General features: G+C 40.5%; 1 protein-coding gene across 2 annotated transcripts in view; it reads right to left on the bottom strand.

Moving 5' to 3' along the window:
• furinb (furin (paired basic amino acid cleaving enzyme) b) overlaps positions 1-26,996 on the bottom strand; it is a 101,293-nt gene that overhangs the window by 13,099 nt on the left and 61,198 nt on the right. For both annotated transcript variants that reach the window (XM_087842961.1, XM_087842962.1), the window contains exons 7-9: positions 12,417-12,505; positions 9,774-9,946; positions 5,460-5,672 (exon numbers count right to left, since the gene is read on the bottom strand). In XM_087842961.1, the coding sequence (XP_087699087.1) occupies positions 5,460-5,672; positions 9,774-9,946; positions 12,417-12,505 (475 nt within the window). The remainder of the gene's footprint in view (positions 1-5,459; positions 5,673-9,773; positions 9,947-12,416; positions 12,506-26,996) is intronic.

Raw genomic sequence — 26,996 nt, 5'->3', positions numbered from 1 at the left:
AGGAGAAGGTGAGAATTAGTAGGTGGTTCAGTCTCAGGTCTGTGGATCCCTGCCAAGGGGTCACGCCTGGGGTAATGAAGGTCAGCCAAATCAGCCCAGCCAGGTCAAGCTGTGGTGAGACAGAGTATGTTAGCACTCCACGTACATCTCTCCTCTTGGTGTCTGCAAGTGCCAGAAAGCTAATGAGGGCTGTCTGGGTCACGATGAGGACATGTCAGAAATGACAAAGAAGCCAAAGGCAAGGTGGTCTATGAAGGTTAGAGACAGATTCTTGGTTTGCAACTTCTGGCCTGACAGATTGTGGCGTTAATGACCATTATCTGTGGAAAGATGTGTCAGAGGGGTAAACAAAGGGAGGGCAAGTGTCTGCACAGGCCAGCTGTTATAGGACCTGGACAGAACAACACTGAAACAATAATATTTAACAGATTAAATGCTGGAAGTTAACTGATTCAATTTTTAAAAAAAAATATTGAGTGAAATCTTTTGTAAATAACAGCTCAGACTATCTGCAGCTTCTTTTTAGGCATTTTTTTGGTTTTATGATTCTGAAAACTCGACATTTTTAGATTTTTTTTTTACTAACTAGACAAATTCAGTTTTCCATATAGCAGGTTAAAAGTAGAAAAAGATCCCAGATCAGATTCAGTGATATTTATCTATCGAGACTATTCTGGTGTGAGTTGCTCAGTTTTAGAGATAACATCTATAGGGATGTCTGCCATCTCTTGAATATAATAGAACTAAATGGCAATCGGCTTATGGCCAAAAATACACCTGAAAAACTCAGCCTCCCTCACGAAATATGATCCTGTTACAAAAGAAAAACCCAACCACCTTGTTGTGAGGTGATTCATTTAAGAGAAAACTGTGTCTGTGACAAGTGGCTCAGGCTCATGACAGGATGCAAACGCTAATGTTGCTGGCACTCTGTACACAGCTGTAATGCCAACAAAAGCAGTTGTATACAGAAAAAAGAAAATTCTTTGTGAATCACACTGCCCACAATAGCTGGGTTATGGTTCTGCAATTCATTCATTCACAAATATGTGCCACAAGCCAAAATCCATTAAATTAAATTATAGTCAAGCGTAGGCAGACACTGCTACGGCTAATGTCTCCCGAACTGGACAACTTCCACCAAAACCACAAAGTATATGAAGGACTAATAGGGTTACTATATTTTGAGATTTCATTTTAGGAATATTAGGTGCTGCAAGCTGAGAGTACAACCAGAGAAACCTCATTATTCCAGAATATAAACCCTTGCACACTTCAACACCTGCTTCTTATGAAATCAAATACAAATGGGAAAAAATCTGGATACTCTAAATCAAAATCTTCCACAAAATGTTGAGGATTTTGAAAACGCAGCTGAACTGTGGGGCTCCATAAGCAGCATCACATATGATAGAACTGTCATAGTGTTTGGGAAAAGGAGGAAGAATGCTCACTGCATAGATGCTGATGGCCAGAAATGAAGCCACTGATAAAAGCTATAAGGCCTGCCTCGTTCAAGCAGAAGCAAAGCCTAGAAGATCTGAGAGCTGGCAGACATACAGCTCAACTAGATTAGGGCTGCCACAAACAATTATTTTGATAGTCGACTAATCACTGATTATTTTTGCGATTAGTCGACTAATCAGATCATGTATCCATTGGACATAGCTTATTGCACCAGCATGCATCTGCTCTTATATAACTATCATTAGCTTACAGCTTTAAGTGTTTAAGGTATGTGCTAACTAAAAATAAAGACAAGATGATAGTTTATTAAATTTTAATGAAATTTGCAGATTGTTTTGGTGAAGTTTAATAAACTCCTTGCTATCTAAAAACGGGACGCTGGAGAATATTCTCCAGCATCTCACACTTCTGATAATCAGTTGTATGCTTGACGTTTATTCAGCTGTGTAAAAACTATAACTTTAATCTCAGCCAAACCGATTTACTCAGGAACAAATAAAATACTAAAAAAGCCAAACAATAACATTTTTAAGTTATCTAAGTGACTTATATATGTTTAACCTGAGTCAGGTGTTCTCACGGGCTCTAGTGAGCCTTGCCCCCGGCTAGCTATTGAGCTAGTGGGTAACAGACGTCTCAAAACCATCAGAGCGCTTTTAAAAATATGTGGTGTCTTGATAAACTGAGCAGATATTTGAGGTTTACACAGTTACATTCTAGCCTAAAAATATGTTAAAAGTTTATTTTGTGACCCAGAAAGAATAATACGAGTAATATTAAAACTAACTAGCTACCGCCATTGTTGGAAACTGAGCTGGGCTGCGCTATGAATTCTGGGACACAGCTTCTCCTTCTTCTTCGGGGTTTAACGGCAGCTGGCATCTTTGTACATGCAGTGCTGCCATCTTCTGTTTCAGTTTGTTATTACACTCTTAAATTCTACTACTTATTCCTGCTTCTTTTGTGATCTTACAAAGCTTCAAACGACTATTAAATCAGTCGTCGACGTAATCGTGACTAGTTGACTAATCGTGGCAGCCCTAAACTAGATGCTGTGCTAATAAATACCAGGTGCAGCTTTGCTGTGAAATGCACACAAGGTACTGATACTGGAAACATCAGAGGTACGCTTGAAGGAATGAAGAAAGGAACGGGTCCAACAGATTCCAAAAAAGCTCCTCTCAAGTCCAAAGCTGGCGAGTTTATCACTGGTGGAGATAAACAGATGGAGAGATTGGTGGAATGCTATGTTGAAATATATGGCACAGAGAACAAAGTCACAGAAATTGCACTAAACACTGTTCCTCAGCTAACTGGAAAAGTGAGATGCAGAACCAACACTGAACGAGCTGGAAAAGGGCATCAGCTGCCTTGCAAGTGGAAACGCTCCTGAAAGTATCTGAGCATTCGCGATGTTTGGGATCTTCTTCTCGCTGCTACAAAATTCCTTCTGACACTCACAAGATGTTGTTTTCCTGCACACCAGATCTGATGGCAAACTGTTCAACTTGGCAATATTACCAGCCAAGACAAAAGTCAGAGCAAGTCAGAGCAGCAGATCTATGAGCTGATGTTTGCTCGTGACTTTGGAATAGTTACTCATGCTGTCGGTTCTGAGGTTCTTAATAGGTTTTCACATGCCTGAAATGAATTTGGTCTTACTTTAAGCATCAAAAACACCACGGTCATGGGTCAGGATGTGGATAAAACTCAGTGTGGAAACCAAAGCTAATTCTAGCAACAAAAATCTCTGCCTACAGAGCACCTGTTGTACTGCAGTGACTACTTGGAGGACATAGTCCCATCACGAAGCAAGAGCAGCTTTCGTCTAAGTCGTCTAAGCCTTGGAATCACATAGAAGGACAAAATATCTCAAACTAGAGCCCTACAAAACTCAAACTCCCAGCATGCAAAAGCTGCTTATGCAATGCCACATGTGCCGGTTTGGCCATGTGAGACATAGATGATGGCAGAATCCCCATGGTGCCAGGCCCACGGGGCACCTGGACTCGAGGTTCAAGGACATATGAAAGTGTGACATGAAGGCACGCCACATCAACACTGACAAATGTGAAGAAGCAGCTTCTGTTTGCACAATCTGGTGAAGTGTGACTAAAACTGGCACAAAAGTTGCCAAAGGGATCAGAACTAAAAGAACACAGCAAAAGAGGCAACAACAGAAGAAAGCACCATCTGAGTACACGACAGATCGCCATTTCAGGTCTACCGTAGTTTTCGGGTCATAAGCCGCTACTTTTTCCCCCACACTGTGAACACTGCGGCTTATACTGACGGGCGGCTAATGCATATTTTTTTTCATGCGGCCAAAAACATTTTGCCTGGTAACAGTAGACCAATAACATTGATAAGTAGTATATATACGGTATATATTTTTACCAGTTGTTAAGAGACGACGTAATGTTGTTTGTGAACTGTTCTGTAAAAAAACCATAAGCAACGTAATTTGTGTGTTACCGATACATATGTATACCTAAAGGTAGCCGTGTTACAGGCGCTGTTTGAGGAAAAAAAGCATTTGCAGTTACCATAACGTTTAAGTTACCATGTTTATGTTACCTTACGGATTAAATTAAACGTTAAAAATCCTCACGTGTGATATTTCTGTGTAAATATCTCATATTACAAGTGAAAAGCATACGGTTTAAAATCCGGTGCGGCCTGTACAAGTACAAAATAGATTTTCTTTCTAAAATTAGAGCATGCGGCTTTTAATCAGGTGCGCTCTGTAGTCCGGGAATTACGGTACTTAGTCATAGCAACCACTTCAGAATCCACCTGACATGACAGAGCATCATAACACAGGTAAGAGAGACGACAACAAATATCAGGAATATATGAGGAAGAATATGCAACAATTCATTGAGTGAACTGGAAAAAAAACATCTACATTTACAATAAATACATACTAGTTGTAGCTCTGGCTACAGTTTAACCTGTGCACATATTATTCATAACATTTCAAAATAAGAAAACATTATTAACCTTTATTAAAATAACAATCAGTGCTTTAATTGTGCCACTTAATTATTTGAAAGCCTTATTTTTGTGAAAATATAGCGTATTTACTTTTTCTCTGTAGCAACAGCACACTGTGCCATGAAGGCCAATTAGTGAACTTTGTGTTTTGTGCCACTCGGCGGTAATGTGTTTATTTTTGGCAAACAGCCACATTTTATTCCATCTAGGTGTGCACAACAGATGAAGTTAATTACAGCCGAGTGCCGTCGCTGCCATTTTAGTTAGAAAAACGGGAATTTATGTTTTGCTTTTCTCTCGCTCCAGTTGGGAAAAAAAATGTGTAATCTCTGGAGATGGAGGTGACCAAATACGCTCACAAAATGAGCCACTTGGTAGTGCATGTTAGATTGTGAGAAACAGAAATCAAACAGAGTGAAAATAAATACTAGTTTGGGACAAACGGAAATTGCATAAACTCACTGGGTACTGGACCAAATGGCAGCGTCTGCGTGCTAAAGCAACAGTACAACGCAAGTGCTCATGTATATTTTAAAATGACTTCACTTCTACCCATTTCATTTGGCGTTGTGTTTACTTGCCTGCAGCACGCCTCTGGTGTAATTTGGAGGAAATGGCAGTTTTATGGTTGTTTTATGTTATTCTGCGTCCCTGAAGCAAGTCTTTCTTTGGGTGACAAGCAGCTCGAGGGAATCATGGCATCTCTCAGTGTTTGTCAGGTTTGCTCATTGTATGTTTCACATCACTCAGACTTTGACATTTTGAAGTCTTTTTTTTTTCTATTTGAGAGACACAACATTAATGTGTATAAACACTCAAAACGGGTTCAATTTGGATGCGTCGGCATGAACGTTTGGTAAGCGGGACGTGTAGCTGTGCTTTCAAACTTGACATTTACAAGGTGCCAAAGATTCAAAGTATTAAAAACAATCCTACACAAAATCTGAGATCTTTAAAGTGCATGTGAGCGTGAGCGTGTGTGTGTGAACACCTACTATCTGCTTCTCCCCCGGGTTTCCAGAGCTGAAGGTGGTAGCGAGGGTGGAGGAGCAGGGCTCGCTGTACCACGGCACGTTGCCGGACTGCGTGGTGCTGCTGATGGACAGGGTGTAAATGCTGTTCGTGTAGCCGTCACAGTTACAGCTGTCTTGCTCCCGGCCACCATTACCCGAAGCCCAGACGAAGATGGAGCCCTGGCCGCTGCGTCCCTGTGGTGCAGAAACATACACCTTCATGTGGCTGGAGTCCAGGAACAGACGAGGTTAAGAGGGAGAAGCTATCAGGAGCTGGTTCAAGTATGAAAAATCGGCTTTGACAGAGACGTTTGTCTCCATACTTAAACGGCCTGTCGTTAATGTGCTTTCTTTTAGAAACACTGAGGCGCTGTAGGCACAACTCTTATTAATACATCATCATGTCAAACGACTTATTGCAGCAGAACATCAGATAACAAACAGAGGAAATGTAATTACCAAATTTATTCAAGCTGAATATAATTTCAGGGCTGATAAATGACAACATGATATCTGGCAGAGAGACTGTGCTCCTAAATTACACACACTATCTGAGACATACGTACATTCGGTCCAGCTGGGTCTGGAATGACGACAAGAGCCAAGAAATCCTTGGCTCGGATTAAAATTTCACCAACCCCTTTTAGCAAAGTAACAAAGGGTGTTCTTTGTCAGCTCAGGAATACAAGCGAAGATTTGATTGCTCCATTTGTGACCAGACACACAAATGCTACATTTGTCTCCAGCTGATTAGATCAGAGTAACTCTTTATTTGCTGGACAGCCCCAGAAATCGATCGACCGCCTCTAGTTGGTATGAAATTGGAGCAGCTAAAGTGCATACAAATCGCAGAGAATTTGTGCACTTTTCAGAATTTTGGCATTGCTGCTCTGCTTATGCATTTTAGAACAGATTTACTGCTTTTTCTTTTTTTTATTCTATTTGTGTCTGCCCATTTCCTACAAAAGCTGACCTTCGTTCTCTCAATATGTTGGTGATATTTAGCCCGAGGCCCGCTGACCCATTCTTGATGACTGCCGCCTGAGGCCAAGCTGGATGCAGAGACAGAGACAGCGGGACTGTCAGGACACCACAGCTCTGTAATAGGCTCTGGGTTGACAACAACACTCAGTGTCCCTTTCCTAAGGTCTTACAGACTCGTATTTTAATTGGGATTACCAACTCTTACCTACTGCTGTCATTGCTGATCTTATTTTTTAGGTTGTAAAAAGTACACTCGGAAAATATACGGTTTATACGGTGCTAAAACGTATTCTCTTTGTTTTTGATTGGAAATCTATTACACAGTTTTTAAAAGAAGAAAAAACTGCCAGTAATTTAAAAGGTTACTTTTCACTTGATTTTACCCACAGCTCATATTTCCACTGAATATTTATTACATTCTGTCATTAGAAAATTAATCAGTTAGAAAATAGTTAGGTGAGAAAAAAAACAGATGTATGCCATTGCGCGTACACACACACACACATACACACATACACACACAGAGAGAGAGAAAATCTACCAGTTTTCAGTCACATTTTTTTCTTTTACCAACTCCTCCTCTGTACCTTGCTAATGGACTTACTCTGGGCTCTCATTATGTGCCATCATTTATTTTATTCACTTTTTCTTTTAAGAGCACCACGTGTTGTACTGCCTGTTCCGCTCCTCTGTTTTGTCCCTCTTTCATCGTTAATCATACTGACTGAGCAGACCAGTGTGTATCACTGTTGTGTTCTTACATCAAGTATAAAACTAAATTAACTGATTTTCTTGGTATCTTGCTAGTAAAGATAAGATGCTGGAATATTTTATTCCTTATCGCTGTTGTTGTAACACTGCCCGTCTCCGGCACGGCTAATCACAGAAATGTTAAGCTCATAATCGTACAAAGGAAATTCAATTGGATGCGAATACAAATTTTAACTAAGCTTGTTCAGTACGTTTTTAAAATGATTATCCATTTAATTTTCTTAATGGATTCCCAGATCCCCATCTCGCAAATGATCTCTCAAAGGAATCCAGGATAAGACTACATCTGCTGGGCGACGCAGTCCAAATCAACTGTGTCCTAACAGTAGAAGCTAGAGAAGCTGTGCATACTACTCTTAATTTATGGCCTGACGCTGTCCTGGTTGCAGGTTACAGAAGCCAGACGATAACAGTCCAGTGCCAAGGGTTATCTCGCTGCCAGGAGAACACACACTGAACCAGTCAGCTCCTGCTTTGTTGCTGTGAGGCACTTTTTCCTCGCTAACACACCATGATATCAGGAGCATTTTGCATTATGGGATTCTGTGAATGAGCCATCCGGTTTCACTGAAAATTTTCATTAATTTATATGCCAATTAGAGCAGAGTTTTAATGTAACTGTTGTTCCGCATCAGTGACTGCTCCTCTCTTTCAGTTTTCTCCCATCTCACATTTATCATTAGCCTATTCTCATAACGTCTTTTGATGCCACATACTGACACATGAAAAATGGTGGTATTAGACTTAGATAATAGTCCAAACTGTTTAATCTTTTATTCTATTCAAGCTTGAATGACTAAGCAGAGGGCAATTTTGCAAACTAACCTTGAGTTTGTCCTTCTCCTCCGTCTTGGGAAGCCATCATCAATTAAAAAGTAATATGCTCTGACTGTACAGGTGGAAAATTGTCCAGAACTTTTCTGACTCGTTCTATTAAAGTGTTCTTCCTGGAAAAGAGAAACTTTTTTCTCCTACCATCACCAGCTGCTTGGGAATCACGAGGCTTCGCTTGATTACTTTTTGGTGATTTACGCCTGAAAGGACCACTGCTGTGAAAAAGTCTTTGTGCACTTCTTGATTTTTTTAGTTTTCAAAAAATATTTTTCACAGTTGCATGTTTCACAGCACTGAAACAATTTTTTAAACAAAGGTTTTAAGTATTGATTTCATTTATTAAGGAAAAAAGGTAAAACCTACCTGAGTCCTTTAACTTCTATAACTGCTATAAAATAAAAAATATATCGGATTGGATTGACTTATAACCTTCTTTGCAAAGTGAGCCAAGAGCTTAAACAAGCAGTCTAGTTTTATATAAAAGCAACAAAATCCACCTACTGCTCCTCTGAAACTCACTGATTAACATTTTTGGGACCAGCTACAAGACAACTATCAGAGAATGCAGCTGGTCTTTGTGTTAAAGTGTGTGTCCCTGTTGTTTTGTGTTTCTGTTGGCCTAACATGAGCCCAAAACCATCTCCAACACTTTTGCATCTGGAGGTTTCTGCATTTCAGTAATTTATCACTGTGGAAAGCAAAGGCACACAGAACAAGCAGTGATGCAATAAAAACAGTTTCATGTAAAAATCAACCACTCTGAATGTTTGCACTGAATCTTTTGAGCCAAAAACATTCTCTCTCGCTTAAGATCGTCTTCTTGTGCACCTCTGGACTGCTTCGGACACAGCTGGCATTTTTAAATAACTCCTAGGAAGTCTTTTTCAGACCAATTTCACCTTGGGTCTCAAACTTTGGCAAATAAAAAAAGACCACCTTCTGTGTCAATCTGACCCGGCTTTCATGTTGAGATTCATCATCAGCTGCGATGAGAGCCGAGTCTCCGGCTATTACCCACAGATCAAAAAGCTGGTTTTAGTGAAAGCGTCTGCTGTGTCCAAGCCTGAAGGCGGTGCATCAGGTAAGAAGCTCAACCAGGAGCGTGGTCATCGTTTTTCTGACACTCACTTACGCGCCGTGAATGTGTCCCCCAGGGTCAGACTGTCAATGAAAGTTTCACTGTAACATCTGAGGTAGAACATTCAGCGGAAACAAACTGAAGTATACTGGGGGCCGTCACGCACTGACACAAAGTGCATTGAAAGGGAGTTTTTTTTGGGCCTCAGCAACAAAGTCTTTGCAGACCACCTACATTACTTTACTTTACTGGCTCCTTGTGACTTTGTCCTCATTCCCAAAATAAAAGTCAAATTAAAGAGAGCCTCAGCAAACGCGGTAGAGGACATTCAGATGCACGGGTATGTGGTTAAAACTGCTTCTGCACAGGAAGCAATCTACAGCTAAATTTAAATGAACGATGATTTCTGTTTTTTTAATTTTGTGTGTAATTGTGAAGCCCTTTGATCACAGCTTGTAAGCTAAGCTGAGCTAAGCTTGATGGCGTCTCATCATAAACCAAGTAAATATGAGTCTCCCACAATGTTGATTTATTACACTAAAGAGGTGATGTGACTTTGATAGTGATACTATAAATAGGAAATGCAAGACATTAGTAAATTAAAAGACCATGTTTGTGCTCTGACTGACCTTGGTGATTCCCTGGAGGAAAGCCTCCTTAGCCAGCTTGGCAGGGCCATCCAGAGACTTGCCGTCATCTTCCGGGCCCCAGCTGGCACTGTAAATGTGGATGTGCTGAGGGTTCAGGCTAAGAGACTGAGCCTCCACTACATCTGTCACCTCCCCATCCAACATACGAACTCCTATTAAAAAACAAACACAATGGAGGGTTTAGATAAGGTTACTGAAGAGAAAGTTATGAAGAAATAGTGACAGCGTGACAGACGGCAGAGGGAGTTGTGAGATACCTTAGAGACAAAACAGGCGTAAGTTGATAAAAAGAAAAAGAAGAAAAAAAGTCAAGCGAATCAGTTAGAACGTAAACTTTCTTTCTTTTCTTTTTTTCTCTCCAGCTGGAAAAAGAAAAACACAACAAAACTGAAAAGCGGAAAAACCAAGCTCTTCACGAGAAAACCAAGACTTCACAGAGTCTCAGTTTTAATGAGTAAGCACACAAAGCTCACCCACAGATGCTGCTCTGGTGGATACTACACCATTTAAGCATCATGTAAACAAAATCCCAGGGGGTTGTTAAACCAACCTTCCTGACCCCACCAAAACCTATAGAGAGGACAAGCAGAAGAATCCAAGAGTCTGCAGATGAGAGAAAGCCACACACGCACAGGTAAAAATGAGCTGAGAGTTTACAGAGCCTTGAGCAGTCTGCTGTGTCCACAGGGTAGCGCCGCATGTCACCTTTCATCATACCTGAACGCAAACCTGTCTGAGTCTTTGATGTGAGCAGCCTCAGATCATTCCTCTGAACATTAATAGCTGTAGAGAAGCGTGAAATAACCCACCCTCAAATAAGGTCCATTACTGTTAGAGGACCCCCGGACCTCAGAGGATACACTAAGACTGACAACGTCCCCGCATTAAGACTTCAATAATTCGTTCTAACGAACCTGCCTAACCCCGTAGGAACAAACATACACCAGTGGGGATGTGACCAAGGCTGTAATTACAGAGTTGGCGCAGGCATTCAGTGCAACACATCTTTGAATACTAAGCAGCCCGAAGCAAACGTAACTGCGCTAAACACGCAACATAAAGCACATTGTTTGCTCTGTGATCGTTACGCGAGGGCTGCACCGCAGCAGTAAAGGTAATTACTGTCGTAACAATTCTCATCAGCTTCCTGCGGCTTGATGATTCCGGAGTAAGACACTTGCGTGAATTCCCTGCAGCTTTATCAAGTCACAGGTAGCAGCTACCGGTGCAGCTATGAGTGTGTGTGCAGGCACAAGGAAACCAAGTACAGTAGATGGAGAGGAAACACAGAGTGAGCTAAGTAGGGTCAATTACAGGTTTTAAGTACTAATCGCTAATTATTACTCTGTAAGGACAAACATATTTTAGCTTTAGCGCAAACACGACTGCTTCTGCTCACACACGCATACCCACCCACACAAAAAACACACACAACTTGAGTGCTTGGGAGCGAATCACAGCTGTTTATAAGCAATCCACTGATGCCGTGACGTGAACAGATTCACAGAGGAATAATTTATGAGAGCGGGGCCAATGTGCGGCTCTGTCGGGAGATGAATGGTAATGAAGACAAAGAAGGAGAGTTATGAGTAACATCTGTGAACAGGCTGCTCAGGGCTCCACCGGCTCCGCTGAGTCTTGTTGGCTGCCATCATGGCATTGACAGATTGTTTGATGACAAAAGTTACTAAAGGCCTTCTTGGAATAATTTATCAAACACAAAAAATATTCAGGAGGAAAAATAATCCTTCCAGACTTGATTTGTTTTCGCAGATTTAATTTGAATGAACTGCTCTACATACAGCATCTTTCTGTACGTATATCTGCACAGGCTGACAGCTTAATTACTGATTGGAAAAGATTCTCCCCAAAGAGTCTAATTTTGACTAACTTTCATATAAACATATGAATATGTATCAACAGTTTAACTAACTTTGGAAATCCAACTTGATTAAAATAAATAAATTAATTAAAAAAAATATTACATTTTATGTGGAGAGCCAAATAAAGGTGGAGGGCAGCACAATGAAGGCATTGACACGAATTAAGAAAATGAGATTGAGCCTTTCATAAACATTGAACATGAACCTAACCGCTTTAAATGCAGGGATGAAATCATTACAGTGACCATTTTATTTGTTTTACCGGAGCATAGGAGTTTTAATTAAGTCATGATCTACTTATTTCCAGGCAAGAAACACTGCAGCAAATGATCAAAAGCAATTCATCTCACAGGCTTTGGATAAAGAACCATTCACTGCATAATACTGCCTATCTCTGCAGCACACTCTCACTTGTACATCTGAACAATACAGAGTCAGTCAGTCAGTAAATGAGAGTCAGCGGTCCAGAAAAAAACATTATGGATATTAGCTTTAAAATCTATCACTGGATCATTAATATAATGCGAAGCCTGAGCTGCTGCGAAATTGTCGTTCTGACACAAACCCCAAAGTCCCAGAGATCTTAGAAGAAAGACATTAACTTCCAAGTTATTAATGGTGAATGCGTATTTTGTTCTGTATCAGTTCTAAGTGAAATTATCATAAACTCATTTAAATGAGTATAATACTGATTAAACCTTCTGCCGAATTAAACATCTCAATCGTGTGCTTAACTCACCTCCAATTTTAGCATTATAGGCCACACCCACGCCACATACGCCATTGTTTGCTGCACCTGCAACTTCTCCTGCACACCGTGTTCCATGCCTGGCAAGAGAAAAGGTGAAAGTGAATGAAAAGAAGGGTCGTAAGAAAAGAAAAGAACATTAAAAACCCCCACAAAGGCTCTGAAGGCTAAATAAAATCAGCGAAAATGGCAGTTAATGTTCTTGAGCTGTGCTGGATGTTTAAATAACAGGGCAGCTAAAGTATTGCTAAAAATAAATACGCAATCAAAAGAGAAACACAAGCCCATTGGCCCTCGTTAGAACTGCGGCACACGCATGTCTTACAGCTTTAACAATAGATGTCAAAAAGCCTGATAGGCCTTCGACATTTAAGGGCTTCTCATTTAGACAGCCGTATAATTTAATACTTGTAACAACACAGAGAGCTGTAACCTCTGTGGTGAACCTGATGTGCAATTAGAACCATAAAGGACACATGGGATTTCTTTTCCACACAGCACGATAAGTCTCAACAAGTGAAAAACTGTTGGGGTGCTTTATTAAAGAGGAGCTGCAAATATAGCATTCAAACAAAAAGAAAAATTGTTCTGTGAAACAACTGAAATTGTGACTTAATAAATCCAACATGATGTTTGCGTGTTCTAATCGTACGTTTTGCACTTCATTTTTAACGGTCTTAAACACACATTTTTCTCCCCCTCAAGTTTCAGCCTCAAAAGTTCGCAGTTGAGGTCTTCCTCCAACCTGACAGCTTGATATTCAGCATCCTTTTTCCAATTTCACTATCCCTCCTCTGCACATGTCCAAACCATCAGCCTTGCTTCTCTAACTTTGTCTCCAAACTGCTCAACCTGAGCTGATACACTATTTCTAATCCTGTCCACCCTGGTCTGAAACTCTCTTCACTTCCACAAAACTATCCATACACTCTTCCTTCAAGATTACTCCTATTCCATTTCGCTTCCTGTCCACACCATGGTGGAACAGTCTGAATCCACCTCAGACACTCCTGGCCTTGCTTCCCATCTACCTGGTCTCCTGAAAACTCCTTTCTCTATATCATATCAGCCAGCCCTCGTCCTGTGCTACGGTCCTGACATTTAAAGTCCCTACTCTCACCTGCCTTTCCCATCTCCTCTTCCTTCGTCTTCAGCCAACAGCAGGACAATTTCCACCGGTACCCTGCTGGCCAACTGCACCGGAGGCGCTCGTTGCTAACTAGTATGGAAATCTCATTCTTGATGATCCACACGTTTAATTTGGCAAAGATTTTATACCAGATGCAACTCTGACCATTCATTCTTGGGTTCAGCGTGAGGGCACTGGCTATGCCTCAAACTGGTATCTTGAACATAACAATGTTTACTGTACTCAAATGGACTCCACAGTTACCAGATCTCAGCCAACAGAGCACATTTGGGATGCGATAGAATCAGAGAATATCATCATAGATGTATATCCGGCTAATCTGCATCAACTGTGTGATGCTCTCATGTCAACATGGACAAAAATCTTTGAGGAATGTTTCCAAAACTTTTTTATGGTCAAACCCTGCATTAGCAAGATGTACCTAATACAGTGTATAGTGTATATAGTAGTATACTATACTATAAAAACGTGTAAAAGTAGTATTAAACTCATTATACATAATATTCAGACAGGACAACAGGCAGAAAAACCCTGACCCTGAATCACCAGTTGACCTAACATGCAGAACTTTGGACCGCAGAACAAAGCCAAAGTGCCCGTAGAGAACTCTATGCACATGGAGAACACGCAAATTCTACATAGTGAGGCCTCAGCTGGCAAGCAGATTCAAACCTTGGGCCTTCTTGCTGTGAGGAAACAGTGCTGAGGTACTGCATCACTCAATTTTTTAAGAAAAAAAAAAGTATTAGAAATATTTTCTTTTGTGACACAGACTATAGGGTCTTCCAGTCCGAAAAAAAGACTGAATAGAAACCTCAGGACAAGTACAAAAGCCTGTCAAAAACTAACTCTACCTTTGACAGTCACTGGCCACAGGCCATCCAAATGAAATACGAGACTTTATCAATGCCCATGAATTATTCACGAAGTCCATCAATAATTCCTTGAACCAGTCTTGAGTTTCAGAGAAGAGACAGGTTGCCTATAGAGCGTTGTCTACATGTCAAACAGACCAAAATGTCACAAATGGAAACTATTCCAACCCCCTACAAACACACTTTATCAAGATCTTTATTAGATCTTTTTCTATTATAAACAATGGCGAGTTTAATTGAAAAATGCAGAGCTTCGCATGACTCCATGCAAAAAGGTAGTCATTACCGGAAAAGAATTTAATTTGTTTCATTGACTTTTGGGGAGAAGCAGTGTGATGAGATGGGAAACAGAGGTGAGCATTTGGCATTTAAGACAGGTCATTAAGATTGTCTCCTGATTACAGTGCAGGTATCTGATTAGGAAGTGCAGTGTTTCACACCTGTCGGGGGGGATGTGTTAAGTGTATGTTATTAGTACAAAGCTAATTACATCCACAGCGTTGCCACACAGGAGCCAAAAATGACTTCCTTTTTGATCTCCTAACCTCGCTTATGATGAGCCAGAGGACATAGTCGTTTCACAGGGCGGGAGTGTGGCTACACCTCCAGCTGAGATTCTGATTAGACTTTGTGTGGATCTGTGATACATTACCCACCCGCTAACTCGCAGTTTTGTTCACTCGGATATGTTTTAGCAGAGAATCACTGCTGTGTTATTACTTATTCCACCCATGTCGTTTTTGTGACAAAGTCACAATTTATAACAGAAAAAAGATGTGGAAACCTAACCAAAAAAAACCCCCAAAGCTAAACTTTGTTACAAATCATTCATTTTATGACCTAAGCTGTCAACTACAAACCTTAATGTGATTTTTAAACAAGCAATCAATTTGCCTAACAGGGATTATTTTTCACAGGCTCTTACAGAAGCACCTTGGCACATATGGCAGGATGTAAGGCAACACAAATGCATTTAACAAGTTGTCATTGCTAAATTGAACTACACTGTTTTGCTCTTAACTAGTTTCATATTACATAAACAGCAGCACTCAGTTGGCACATTTCTCTAAAGAACCACACACACACACACGGTGGTTCCGCTATCTTAGTGATGGCTGAACGACATCTCTAACCCGAACCATCCATCCATCCATTTTTTCCCCGCTTATCCCAGGATGGGTCGCGGGGGCAGCAGCCTGAGCAGAGAAGCCCAGACCTACCTCTCCCCAGCACCTCAAATCAAATCAAATCACTTTTATTGTCACATCACATGTGCAGGTACACTGGTACAGTACATGCGAGTGAAATTCTTCTGAAAACCTCCAGTCCAGCCGAGAGATATAATCTCTCCAGCCTGTCCTGTGTCTGCCCCGGGGCCTCCTCCTGGTGGGACATACCTTGTCAGATGCCTGAACCACCTGAACTGGCTCCTTTCGATGTGGAGCAGCAGCGGCTCTACTCTGAGCCCCTCCCAGATGGCCGAACTTCTCACCCTATCTCTAAGGGAGAGGCCAGCCACCCTTCGGAGGAAGCTCATTTCCGCTGCTTGTATCCGCAATCTCTTCTTTCGGTCACTACCCACAGCTCGTGGGACATAGATGAGGGTAGGGAAGTAGATTGACCAGTAAATTGAGAGCTTCACTTTTACGCTCAGCTCTCTCTTCACCACGACAGACAGCGTCCACATCACTGCAGCCGCAGCACCAATCCATCTGTCGAGCTCCGGCTCCCTTCTTCCATGACTCGTGAACAAGACCCGAGATACTTAAACTCCTCCACTTGGGGCAGGAACTTGTCCTGCCCCAACCCTAACCATCAAAAATGAATACCTAATCCTAACCATTACCCTAAACCTAACCATAACCATAACCTAATTGTAAACCTGACACTAAAACCACATTTTGAGCCTCAAAAAAGCCTTCAAACTCGTGAGGACGCGTGTGTGTCACAAATGACTGTTGGTCCAAACAAGTATAGTAGAATGCCAGTTTTGGTCCTCACAAAGATGTCTAAACAGGAACACACACATGAGCTGAACTGCAACATGTTAGATGGGGAGGCCATATCAGCAAAACACTTTATAACTCTTTATAACTTAAGCTATAACTTGCTATACAGACACACAAATCAGTCATCTTATTGTATCAGAGCATTTGCTATAGTAAAAGCTTGCAGCATAGTCCATAGTCTCAGCTGATCAGAGTGTGGGCTGTTGTTTTCTGTACAACAGGACATCTCTGTCTGCATGTGAAGTGGGGAGCAGACCTTTTAGTGAGTACCCATTGTCTAATCAGAGCACTAAAGAGGCACAGACCTGCCCACTCATTACATTTTAGCTCACAATTGCGTGTCTGACAAACGTCTCACTGCCTGACATTACAAGCTCGTCCACACAAATCAGTGTGTTATTATGTGCTGCGAGCACAGAGTGGGTGTTGAATGGTGGCCGTCAGTCATTTCAGATCATACAAAATGGAGCCATAAGACCACTAGTGTGACTGCGACAATACCCTTTTCCACACAACAAAAGTATGAGTGAGAAGATTTTATGTTGATGGCAGATGCTAGGGTGTAGTTCTCTTTAATTACTGAGAAAGCTGGGCGATCAGTGCTAATCAGGCCCGACCTGGCACAAGTTAAATTACCACATTTTTATATATTAAGGAACCAATTTAACATAAAACAATCATAGAAGAGATCTATATTTGAGAACATAAAAAACACTAAGTGCTTCTGCTGTAATTTAATGCAGCAGTGGGTCACTGCTACACACCAGTGTAGGTTTAATGTGAAGGTATTCAATGCAGCTACTGATTTATGTTTTTGGAAATTAGACTTAAAAATTATAAATCCAACTCGCATTTGTTTGTTTTAACCTGACATTTCGCTACATATTAAAGCAATTTACAACTGTCCCTTTGCAGTGGTCATAATTTCCTTGGAGTGAGTAAAAACGAAGGGAGAACTAATTTTAAAAGAGATGTTTTGCTGTCCTTTATTACACAGGCCAGGGAGCGTGCCATTACCCACAATGGCTAAGATCACACATCGTCAGCACTATGGACAGCCAGATGGCTTGGCCGAGAAAACGCCTTGTTACATGCAGACATTTGCAGTTTAACTTCAGATTCATGTGCCAACTGTCACTGACGTTTGTTTAAAAAACAACAAAAAAACCCCACCACAATCCTTACGGGTCTTACCCCAAAAAGTCTCTGAGTTTTCGGCTTCCTTTAATAACATCAGCACTGCTATGTTTTCATAAAACAATCATAGTATTGGATTTAAAAACGTCCGGATTCTGAAAAGGGAATTTTAATTAGCGCTTTATACTAATGTCTCCACTGCCTTTAGTGGTAAATATTGGCATGCACATGCTGTTGTTTGGTCCACAGCATCACAAAACAGCCTTTACGCTCCAGACAGCACATATCCTCCGACCATGGAGCCACAGATGTGATGCCAGGCAGGGGATTCGGCCAAGCGAGGCAGAGTGCACAGAGAGCCAGAGGCCTGAGAAGACTTTTATCGAGAGGCTGTGCACACCAAAATGTAAATGTTTCGAATACTGTCTGCATATTCACATGCACATAGAGAGGCTGATCTGGATCGAATTCAGCAAAAAACAGCCAGACAGCTTAATATATCCAGGGAGACTCAGACGTGCCAGATCACACAAAAGGGTTTATGATGAAGCCATCATTTTATCTTTCAAATGTCCATGAAATTAAATGATTTTCGAGACACTTTACTGAATGCCTCCATTCTATATCCATTTAAAATAGATTGGAAGAGTCGTCGGAGACGTGTCAAGTAGCGAGGGTAGGTGTAAGTGTAGTTTCAAAAGTAGGTAAAAGTTGACGTTTGCACAAAAGACTTGACGAGACAATGAAACACTTTCAAAACGGTTCCTTCTGCAGAGAGACAATCACACTAAATAAATCACTGCTTTGTGAACTGGTGGATGTCAGAAGCTACATATATTGTCTAAAATAAGCTTAGAATAAGATAAGACCAAACAAAGCTTAGATAAAAGGCTGTTGAAGTAGAAATGCTCTGTTTACACAGCCAATGTGACCCCCCCTTATCTTATCAGGAGAAGCAAAAGGGACAGAGAGAGGTAATGCTTTTATCTGTCATCCTCAGGACACGGAATCATTTTTGGGAAAGTCAATGCCCTGTCATTTGTTGGAGAATTTAGACATGTCATACAAGACAATCTCCACCTCGGACTTAGGAGTCAATAACATCATGAAATGTACTGTATAGAAAGAATGCAACAATAGCAACTAACATAAAAGAATTCTGCAAAAGAAAACTTTTCTTAGATGTGACAAATACAGCGTAAGAATCTTAGCTTTGCCACCATCACAATTTTTAAAACTGTCTTTGCTTTGAAAAGCTAACTGCAGTCGTGAGTTCTCAGAATCGGCTCTCTGAGCAAAAGAATGACAAGACCACGGAACGCAAGTTTGATACCATCATGGGGAAGCTCGCGGTTCTCCAACGGGAGATTGAGAGACCAGTGTCGGAGTGTTAAAGAACAGCTTTGAAATTCTCATGAGTTGTTGCAAAATAAACATTACCATCATAATCCGGCTACCCCTTCGGCGCCAGCTGTGGGCTCAAGGCTGGAGCCGAACAAAAACACCCTGATAACGACTGTGTTGAGTCTGTTCCTTCCCGTTCCATGCAAGGCCACCTGGGTTGGCAGGAAGAGTGTTTACTTAGCCTGGCAGGGCGAAGGACACAGTCTCAGCTGAACTATGGACACGCACACACATACATATACTGATACTGATAAGCACTCACTGACGCATCACCCTCCCTACCCCGGATCCAACGCCACCTCCAACGCTTACCTCCCCTCTGATGTGGACATCGGGTCAGCTGGAGGCGCAGTCGAAGATTGCAGCGGTCCAAGATCAGATGTACACACTGGAACACTTTCCCATGTTGCTTGTCTGTGTTTATTGTGCTATGGTGTGTTGATATCTGTGCATTCCTGTATTATCCTTTTGTGTTACACATTTCGATGTTTTTTTCCTCGCTACCTAGCCTGACCTGTGATGTTTATGTATTGTATGTACGGTCGGCAAGGTCTGTCATCTCGGTTGTGGGCAAAAGTCCTGCAACTGACAAATAAAGGCTATCTCATCATCATCTGATCTCAAAAAAGGTGATGGTTTAGTGAGCAGATGGAAGAGGTTACATTTTATGCCAATGCATTTTATTCTTTTTAATAACCCCCAAAGGAAATCCACTAATCACGGTGGTCAGCTGCTCACACACACATACTTTATTAGGTACATTTTTCTGTTACCAGGTTGCCTAGATGCAACGAGTTGCAGTGATACGATCGGCTGATTAGATATTTGTGACAACAAGCACCCAACAGGTATACTTCATAAAGTAACCCGAAAGTGTATATGTGTTTGTACTTAGTACAGCTTTGGTTTCAAAGGTGGGCATGCAGAATACTTTACAGACGGGGTTCTGACGCTCACACAGCTCTGGGTTAGATTCCACCAGCTGATATGACCATGACCCTGACAGCTGAACCAAATATGGCATGCTTTAATTATATCTCCTGCAGTAACTCTGTTTACATTCCTTTGTATACTTTATGACACAGTGAAGGTGGAATGGTCACTAAATCCCATTGCTGAATGAATACTGACTATTATATTTATTTTTTCAATTTTCACATTCTTTCAGTTCCTGTCACAAAGCGAATAAAAGAATGTGACAACAAGAAGTTTATAAAAGGTTTATCTTAATAGAAAAAAACATGTTTCTGCAGATTTCTCATTTTGCTTTTACCTTGAACGAAACCAAGGTGGTTACTTGGACACAAGGTCCTCTTGGTGACCAACTTCAGTTCTTGCTGGGGGCTTGGAGGAGTGCTGTTACATTTTTTGGCCAATCAGGAATGGCAAAATATTATCACTGTATCTTTTCCCCCCTTCACATTAATACATGTGAAATTTTTTAATCACATTAATACATTAGTATACAAACTAATAAAAAAAACTTAAAGGGGTGCGTCAATAATTTAGCAATATTCTTGCAAGCTTACATTAAGAGTACTCTGGTAACCTTAGAACAACAAAAGACATTTTATTGCTGAAACAGAACCCTGCCAAATCACTCGACCCGATCTAGTCATTTAACATTTTTAGAGTTGTCCAGGTAATACTGTGGCAATGAGCAAGAGAAAGAAACTAATCCCTACAGCACCATAATAATCACATATTTCAAGACTCATCAAACCAAATATTTAAATGTGTTAAACGGTTTTCAGTTTTTGTTACTGCAGGTTCTAGTATTAATGTTTAAGACAGTTCTGATGTTGGCTTGTTGAAGTGAAGGTGCGACCTGGAAGTGTCTGCAGGGCAGCCATAGTAAGAGCTGGTGAAGTTCTCTAAATACTAAAGGGAGGTCCTTCAGTTTTTCCTTCATTATCTCTCTGAACACTGATTAGAGCCTATACCATCCTTTAGAAGAAGGATGGTATAGGCTCTTACAAAATTAAGCAGCTTGAAGCCTATATAGACCTATAAAAATTTTAATTGTGGTGATAAATTTATATTTTCAACTGGGCTTTACATCTGTATCATGCAACAAACGCATATGGAAAACTATTTAGCCATCCAAAATAAATGCAGTTGGCTTCTCTGAGCACTACTGATGCCTCTTACAAAGTCCTAATAAATTATCCTCACATCTTTCTCAGAAAAGAAAATGAACAGGCTGCTGGTCGGCTGCCTGGCTGGTATGGCTTTGCCTTTCAGTGCTGACATGAAATACTTTCTCGTAAACGCACTTTGAATCGAATCTGTTCCAACGCCGAGAATCTATGTTTACAAATGTAGATGAATGTGACCACACATACACATTCAGTTTGTGTTTGTATTCTGTTACGCAGAGGATGTGTGTCAGAATATGCATCATCAAGTGAGACTAATGTCTAACGAATGCTTGGCTAAACTGTAGGATCTGAGTCTTGGCATTGCTCAGTTGGTTTTTAGAGGGACTGAATAGGGTCCGTTCATTGTAGCTGCCAAAAGGATTAGGCTATTTTCTGCTCTACTCAACTCAGCTCAGTTGTGGCCTTAGGCAGGTCTGTTCAAATGGTTACAGTGGAGTGAGAAGTAGAAATAGCTTCATTGTGTGGATGAACACAGAGGTTCTTGAAGCTTTGTAGAGAAGATCAGATGAGCTTGTTTCACGTTTTAAACCCTTGGCATTGAGTAAACATGCATTGAATCCTTTTCTTGTCTGCCTTCTTATAATGATGGCAGCTAATACAATGGACAGAAGCCAGGGAAGTATATTGGAGTAGTTGACTGTCCATCAGAAGGAAACTTTAAATAGTCTGTAACTAGACTGATATTCATAGGCAACATATCTATAGGCAATTCACACTTTCTAATCCAACTCACTTGGATGTCTTTGTGTGGGAGGAAACTTATGTGGAGTTGGAAGGAAATACATCTTTTTTTAGGAAGAAGAAGAGAACGAGATATCAAAATGCCCATTTTGTTTGTACTATTACTGTTCAGTAGCATTGTAACAATCCAGAAACCTCAGCTGACTCAGCCTTCTGGGGCAATAGCTAATTTCCCACTGTAAGCTGGATATCTGGCTCAAGACAATGATTATTGTTTAAGATGCAGAGGAAATTTAAAAAGCTAACAAAAACCTAAATTGTTGTCAGACGGTAATTCATGGTTGCCAGATTGCATTTCAGCAAATGCAATCCCTTTGTTCTTCTCCACAAGGACTACTTACCTGCATTTAACCAAATCCTCCTGAAATTTGTTTCCTAATAGTATTCTGATTACTTGAGGACTAAAGGTGGACAAAAAAAAATCTGCTTGTCTTTCCATACAGAGTCTGCATATGCATATATCTATTAATAGAGATTAGACGAGTGCTACTTCCCCTGCCCTAAAAAATCATCATTACTCTGCTTTACGAAGCAATGTGGTGGAAGAGGAAATGGGACTCTTAATGTTGCTATCGTAGCTTAAAACGAGCCTGGCCAAATGATGAAGTAACTGAAAAGACAATAAATGAAAAAAAAGTGCAGTGTGTCTCTAAACAAATTACATAAAATCATCTGTGCAACAAAGCACATTTAAAGGATTTTAAATGCAATTATACTAATAAAAGTAACTTTGTATAAAAAGCAAAAAGCTTCACCCTGAATAGCATGTTAAACTGGACTTCCTCCACTTACTGCAAACACAACTGGTCCAAAATCAGTCTGTCACTGTATGTCTATTAAACAACACAACAAGAAAAAAAAGTGATATCGATTGAGTCGAGGTGATCAGTAATGTCTCATAAATTATGAACCCAGGTCACCACCTCTATAAATTACCCATTTAAAATGTTTACAAAACAGCAGCTTCATACTGCAAGAAGCTTTCCTTTAGCAAAAGTAATATCTTCACAACAGAAAGCCAGAGGATTCAGGTTTAAGAGTGGGTTCTCTGCCAACTTCACCTCTCACAAGCCTGCCTGGCTGTCAGGAAAATAAACAGGCTTTCCCCACCAGAATAAACAAGACAAGGGAAAGGAGAATTACAGTATTCAGGCTAGATAGAGGCTGGCAGCGTTCGAAACAATAATTGATAAACTTGGTGTAAACAGAACACAGCATTTATCTTCAGCTTGCAATGGGCCAGAGCAAATAGGAGAAAATAAGGTTTTGTGCACATGCCCCCTGCAATTTTTAAAAATTATTTCTTTATTCATCCCACGATGTTTCAGGTAATGTCCAAGTCTGATAAAACTTTTGGTAAAGTAGTAGCAAACTTTGGTTGTTTATTTACTCGGCACAGAGTATACTTGTAAACATGTACACTAATAGGGGAAGGAGAAAGAACACATGCACATAATCAGACACATGCGGACTGCACTATTGTTTGACTTAAAATAACTTCTGATTTTTCAACCATTAAGCTCTTATGTGAAAAAACGCACTTGACACAGCAGCAGTTCAACCAATGCCAATTCCACAAAATGCTGTGCTCTAAAATGTCTCGTAAGCAAAGTCAACGCAGCCAGGTACGACCTGCTGTGTCAAACACTATAACAGAAGCATTAAAGCAGACAACACATCAGGAAGCCGTCTACTTTGATTTGTACCCTCCTTCAGCTTTGATTTTTCCTGCATCAGCCTCCAAAGACATAGATTTATTACCTCCATAAAGTCTTAGATATGCATTCAGCCTATGTAAGACGGGTATTTTTATTTGCATTTCGCTACAAAAATAAGGTTCATTTCAGGCCTTAGCCAATTGTCCTGGCCAAGGACACAGTGCCTGCAGATGGTATTTAACTCTTTTCCTTCTTTCTGGTGTTGCAGTCCAAATTTACATTGGAATGAGCTATGTTTTCAGCCGCTAAGTACATAATAAGACCCAAAGACATAAAAATGTTTTCAGTTGTATTGACAGTAAAACACAAACATTTTGCCTCCGCAGCGAGTGACCTTTCACCTTTCTTTCTCTCAGTATAATTAGGTGAAGTAAAGGTAACATCATGAATTAACTACCAACGCAACTTTCACATGATTAAAGAAAACAAACAAACAAACCTCAGTTTATTTTCTGTCTGATCATCAAAGAGCTTCAAAGAATTGCTCTTCTGCATACCTAGGGTGCAACAATTGGCTTTGAATTTGAGTTGCTGTTGTCTTATTAGCTTATCAGCTCGAAGCAGTCGGCCCATTCTACCATGACCTCTGGCATCAACAAGGCAGTTGTACCCAGAGAAATGCCGCTCACTGAACATTTCCTCTTTTACAGACCATTCTCTCTACACCTCAGTGTTTCTGAAATACTAGAACAAGCACATCTGGCATGAACAACCATATCTTATTCTAAGTCACCCAAATCACCCCTATTCGCCACTCTGATGCTCCATTTGAACTTCAGCATGTTGTCTTGAACATATGTACCGGGTTGCTGACTAGATATTAGGGTAAACAGCTAAACAGGTATGCCTAATGAAGTGGCTGGTGAGTGCATGTATGATCAAAAAACCTTTAAAGAGAATATGTGTAAGAATGTGTTATCTGCAAGCAATCAAGTAGGAAACTGAAGGAGCAGGAAAAAAGAGCCCCAATAAAAGTTACATACTACTTTACCTCTTAAAAAATGGAACGCATCCTGCAGCCATCTGATGCAGGGGGTGTCTGCCCAGCAAAAGAACAAATTAATAATTTAATGAAATTAAAATGCGAGGCTTGTGCAGAACGGGTACAATTACATTCCTCTAGTCTGTGTCTTTTTGCTGAAGAAGTGCTTTCATGTTCAGAGAAACAAATAGCCACGTTCCACCAAGGACAGAGCAATTTATTGGGGCAAGAGAAGCATGCAAACACTTTTCTTGGTCTTTCTCAATGCCATCATCCAGATTAGCCGCTAAACCTTTAGCCTTGAGTTTAACCGTTCAGTATTCAGAGGATGATGGGTTGATTTGTAATCAAGGACACGAGGCTGTTTAGCATGCCAGTCATTTTCTGATAAAGACTGTCACTACACACTCTCCCATGCAGGCATATGGATCTCAGTTAATGAAGCCCTGTGAAAAGTTCTCTATAGGAGATAACAGCTCTCCACAGGGAAGTTAGAGAAACGGAGTATATTGCATGTGGGTGGCTGAATACATTTGAAGAAGAGGGGGCAGTAACCAGGTGAGCTGAATTGCCTGGTTATGCATACTGTATGTGCCTCGGGAAACTCAAACCTTTCTCTTCATTTGTCTTTATTTGTTTTTTGTTGGGAAAAAAAAATTAATATAAGCTGTTATAAACAAAACGAAAGAGAATAATGAATCACCACGAAATTAAAACGTTGAAAATCTGCACGGTAGTGTGTAGTTTCGACGTGTGAATAATAGAATGATATGAATGTGGCTGCATTTAGCGACAGCTTGCCAAGAGAGTGATCTACTGAATTATCTTTAATTTTTACCTCGTCAAGAATTTAGAGGTGGGGGAAAATACATAAAATCAGGCTAATCTGATTGCTATATAGTTACTCACTCAAAATATGAATGTTTTTAAAATGCATATATCTCAATTCTGGCAAAAAACAAACAAACAGTATTACAGCACAGAAAAAGAAGTGGCTTCATTTTACAAAATAACCAAGGTAACACTATTTATAATAATTGCAAAATAATTATTGCAAGTTTGAGTGACAACACCAGCAAGAGGCTGAAATGCTCATCTACAAAATATGAGTGCCAGTTATTTGATGTTTTAATAGTCAGTGTTGGGAAGGTTACTTTTAAAATGTATTCCATTACAGAATACAGAATACATGCCCCAAAATGTATTCTGTAACATATTCCGTTACGTTACTCAATGAGAGTAACGTATTCTGAATACTTTGGATTACTTAATATATTATCATGCTGTTTACAACTACATGAATGTACTATTGCTGTGATTTATTACTGTTACTGAAGGTCCGCGGGAAAACACGAACACGGTGTACAGTCGAGTCTTAATAGCTTACTTACAACTGGGCTCGTCAGGCACTCTTCTTGGCTGCAGTGGTTATTATTATATTTACATGCTTCCAGCTCCCGTTTTTGCTCGATGACAGCTGTACTTTTCCTTTTTCTCCCTCCCTCGCTCACAGACACATAACGTGTATGGCAGTCCATTCTCCCTGCAGCACGAACTACACTGCCTATGATGCTACATTCTTTAGTAGTTAGTTTAGAGTTATACTGGTAGCATTCTGCCTATTAGCTTAGCACAACAACAACAAAAAGGCCTCTCTCACCCAGGAAACACAGAGAGAGAGAGAGCGTCACCCTGTAACCATGGCAACCGTAACGCTGCCGCCTGGAACAACAGAACGTAGCTGTCAAACAAAACCCAAACAGTCCTGACCCGCCACAATATGAAACAGGGAAGTACCGCGTGTAATCCATTTATTTCAACAAAGTAACTGTATTCTAAATACCACCTTTTTAAACGGTAACTGTAACAGTTACTCATATTTTGTATTTTAAATAGGTAACGGCGGTACATGTATTCCGTTACTCCCCAACACTGTTAATAGTGCTACTGCTGCTGTCCAATCAAGCAGCTCATCCGTAAATGACACTGAATATCCTGCAATATGATAACATTAGTGTTATACTTTGTGCATTTTTCTTTAGCAAAGAAAGCCTAAGAATATTCTCTGATTTTCTTCATTCAACCGAGAGGCTGATGCTACAGCTAGCATTAGGTAGTGTTCTGTCTAGATAACAAAGCTAAAAACTTACGTAGCTGCATGTGTTCCCTCACATAAAGCAGAGCTAAAAATCAATGTTGAAAATCGATAAAGAACCGGATTGATCAGCAGAATCAACAGTGACACTGGTGTCAATAAAATCGTAACAATCCCAACTCCTAAAATGGAAATTGCTTAAAACGTTCTAGGTTGAGAAATACCTGAAGTTACAGTGTGTAAAATTTCACCACTAGATGTCAGTAGATTACAGACTGCAGTTAACTGAGCTCTTTTT

Source organism: Neolamprologus brichardi, chromosome 7, assembly GCF_056152115.1.
Source record: "Neolamprologus brichardi isolate AB-2024 chromosome 7, ASM5615211v1, whole genome shotgun sequence".
In the NCBI taxonomy this organism is placed as follows: domain Eukaryota; kingdom Metazoa; phylum Chordata; class Actinopteri; order Cichliformes; family Cichlidae; genus Neolamprologus; species Neolamprologus brichardi.
The sequence above is the reverse complement of the archived record's forward strand: the minus strand, read 5'-3'. Positions and strand labels throughout refer to the sequence as shown.